This window comes from Salvelinus sp. IW2-2015, linkage group LG12, assembly GCF_002910315.2.
Source record: "Salvelinus sp. IW2-2015 linkage group LG12, ASM291031v2, whole genome shotgun sequence".
NCBI classification, from domain to species: Eukaryota; Metazoa; Chordata; class Actinopteri; order Salmoniformes; family Salmonidae; genus Salvelinus; species Salvelinus sp. IW2-2015.
Genome location: NC_036852.1, coordinates 1,521,777 through 1,525,559, shown reverse-complemented (window position 1 = coordinate 1,525,559; position 3,783 = coordinate 1,521,777). Strand labels below are relative to the sequence as shown.

The window sequence follows — 3,783 nt, the reverse complement described above, 5'->3', positions numbered from 1 at the left end:
GTTAACCATACACCTTAGCCATAATACATTTAAAACTCATTTTCACAATTTCTGACATTAATCCTATAGAAATTCCTGTTTTAGGTCCAGTTAGGATCACCAACTTTAAGAATGTGAAATGATCAGAATAATAGTAGAGAGAATATTTATTTCAGCTTTTTATTCTTTCATCACATTCCCAGCTGGGTCAGAATGTTTAGCATACACTCAATTAGTATTTCGTAGCATTGCCTTGAAATTGTTTAACTTGGTCAAAACATTTCGGCTAGCCCTCACAAGCTCCCACAATAAAGTGTAGTCATCCTAACGCTCGCACATGCTTTCCACGTTCTGCCTCACCAAATTCTCTTATAGATTGAGGTCAGGATATTTCGGCTGTTGGTCACTCCAAGACTCTTGACTTGTTTGTTCCTTAATTATTTTGCCACAACTTTGTAAGTATGCTTGGGTCATTGTCCTGTGGAAGGACCCATTTTGACCAAGCTTTTAACTTCCTGATGATGTCTTGAAGGTTGCTTCAAAATATCCACATCATTTTTCTCCCTCGTGATCCTCTATTTCTATGAAGCCACAACCAGATCCCCCTCCTGCAAGCAAAAGCACCCCCACAACATGAGGCTGCCGACCCCTGACTTCAGGTGGTTGTGTTCTTCGGCTTTGCAAAGCCTCCCCCTTTTTCCTCCAAACATATAAACGATGGTCCCATATATGGCCAACGTTCTATTTTTATGTTCCCTCAGACCAAGAGGAACCATTTCTCCAAAAGTATGATAATTTTTGGTGGTCCCCATGTGCCAGTTGCCAAACCATAGTCCTGGCTTTTTTATGGGCGCGTTTTGGAGCAGTTGCTCTTTCCTTGCCTGAGGGCCCTTTCCCAGGTTACGTCCGATATAGGACTTGTTTTTCTGTGGGATGATAGATACATTTGGTACCTGCTTTCCTCCAGCATCTTCACAAGGTCCTTTGCTTTTGTTCTGGGATTGATTTGCCTTTTCGCACTGAAGTACGTTATCATCTAGGAGACAGAAACTGCTCTCCTTCCTGAGCGGATATGACGGCTGCGTGGCTCCCATGGGTGTTATATTGCTATACTAATTGGGGCGTTTACCTACTGGTACGGATCAATGAAATACACCTCCAATTGACTCAAATGATGTCAATTAGCCTATCAAAATATTCTAAAGCCATAAAATCATTTTCTGGAATTTTCCAAGCTATTTAAAGGCACAGTCACCTTAGTGTATGTAAATTTCTGACCCACTGGAAGTGTGATACAGTGAATTATAAGTGAAATAATCTGTCTGTAAACAATTGTTGGGAAAATTACTTGTGTCATGCACAAAGTAGATGTCCTAACTGACTTGCCAAAACTATAGTTTGTTAAAAAAAGAAATTTGTGGAGTGGTTGAAAAACGAGTTTTAATGACTCCAACCTAAGTGTATGTAAACTTCCGACTTCAACTGTATATATATTTTAATTCATCTTTATATTCAGTTGGACCCTTAACCCTGCAACTGTGCAGTCTCAAACTAAACCTATTTCTRACAAACGCATATTGAGCCCATCATGAAGCCTGCAAGGCCGTTTCCCATAATTTCAGCCCACATCTACTCAATAAGTCTAATTGTTTAAACTCAATATGTTAGKTGCCCCTGCAACTACCCGCAACATCTATAATTAAGTGTACGTGAATCATTTMAACACTTTTTGTTTCTCATATCACTTTATTTGTTTACCAAGTTTTCCTACATCGAGTAAAGTTTAAAAAAAACAAATGCAGGACTAAATTAACCTTACGTGGTAAGAAAAATGCTGTTTTCATTGCGAAAGAACAGTCCACMTACACACCCTTTCTGTTGTCTGTGTGTGGAAAGGAAATCAATTTGAAGAATTGCCTATTGTGCTCACCGCTTGCCTCCATCTCATTACAGGTGACTCATGATCAAAGAGTTCAACAAAACAACGTGGCCTCCAGTTATGAAAAGCATTATGARGAAACGGGTAGAGTATAATACCYTTCARATTTCAAATTTGGGCTTTTTTGATCACACCCTAGAGTGTACGTTGTATTGTAATGACTGTTGAAAAGCTGGAGATTATTCTCCAAGCCTAAATTACAGAGGAGGTGTGGAATTGAATTGTATTGCAGATGCTTTTCTATTAGAAATTCAGTGCATGGCCGCAAATTAAATCAAGGCATAGGAAGGTAAAAAATATTGCAACTGGGAATAGGGTAATCAATGCCACTTTCGGAATTGGAAATGGTAGGTTTTAAAGACACGATTTTAGTTTCCTCCAAACCACCTGGACTTCAAACTGAGAATCATTTAATGAGACAACTGCTTCCTGTTTCTATTTCAGTTAGGGTCATAGGAGGAGAGGACTTACCAAAGGTCTCCACTCAGGCTTTGAAGCAGCAGTATGAGAAGACGATCGAGCAGGCCACGCCGGGCAAGCAAATTAAGGTAATGATGCAGTCTGTTTATCTACATGGCCATTATAGTGTGTCTATAGACGATGCCATGATATCAACATCAAAGCAGGGGAATTCACTTTGAGGGTAGTGTGTACTGAGTAAATTGGATGACGTGAGAATTTTGTGTAAAAACAAACATATTCAGAGATCTCATTATCTGCTTAAATCTACTCTACGCTTTTTCTGCTATACTGTCCTCTTTTCCATTTCTCTCACTTCATATTCTGACTGCAACTATCACTGTCCTTCTTTCCATCAATCATTAAACCATAGATTGATCTGGATTACAACCAGTTTCAATGGGCACCGGTAAACCAGTCCTCCTCAGCAGCAGCTAGCTATGAAAGTTCCTCCACTGTTAAACAGTCATCCAGAGCTTCAGCAGCAACGAGCTATGAAACCTCATCCACTATGAGGACAGGGGCTGTCTCCTCATCTACCGCTGCCTCAGCCTCATCCACTARGAGGACAGGTGCTGTCTCCTCATCTACCGATGCCTCAGCCTCATCCACTATGAGGACAGGGGCTGTCTCCTCATCTACCAATGCCTCAGCCTCATCCACTATGAGAATAGGGGCTGCCTCTTCCTCTACCGCTGCCTCAGCCTCATCCATGGATTATGAGACCATGGAGCACTTCCCTCCTCCACCCACTGAACTAATGCCCCAGGAGGTCCCRGAGTTCTGTGACTCTCTCCCGCCTCAGGAGCAGGCTGGCCAACAGAGATACATCTTCAACAAGGAGCAGTACTCCAAGCAGAGGAACCGCAATGAGCTGAAGCGCCTGTACAAGCACATGCACCCAGAGGTTCGGAGGACCATGGAGAAGGACTACTTCACCGACGTCACGGAGATCGAGCAGGCACAGCTGGATAGTGAAGATGAGATGACCGGGGAAGTCCAGCAGGCTTGCTATGTGTTTGAGAACAGTGGTGGGGATGAATGTATGAGCCCTGAGGGAGATTATTTTCTGGATGGACGAAGATTCCTTTAAAAAGGGGGAGGTGCAGGGGTCCATCGCTGATGGTTGAGGAAATTAAGGCCGGCTTGGGGATTACCCATTAAAAAAGATGGGGACCCCACCCCAGGATGGGGATTGATGAAGTGAAGGAACCATTTTGCTCCAGCAGAAAAAAATTGCATTTGCAGGAGGTTGATTCAAATACAACCAGCCCCTGGATGCTTTTGAAAGGACCCAGGCCCATGATGCGCTGCGGTCAGGAACACCCCAGGAAACTGCCCCACCGGACAGACCAGGGGAAAATGGGAACCCGAGCTGGCGAGAGGGGAGACGTACGAAACAGCCA

At 43.1% G+C, this 3,783-nt stretch overlaps 1 protein-coding gene across 1 annotated transcript in view; it reads left to right on the top strand.

Moving 5' to 3' along the window:
• LOC111970862 (xin actin-binding repeat-containing protein 2) overlaps nucleotides 1–3,783 on the top strand; it is a 63,954-nt gene that overhangs the window by 45,618 nt on the left and 14,553 nt on the right. The window contains 3 exon segments of the mRNA XM_070445863.1: nucleotides 1,933–2,002; nucleotides 2,363–2,466; nucleotides 2,751–3,437. Of these exon segments, the coding sequence (XP_070301964.1) occupies nucleotides 1,933–2,002; nucleotides 2,363–2,466; nucleotides 2,751–3,437 (861 nt within the window).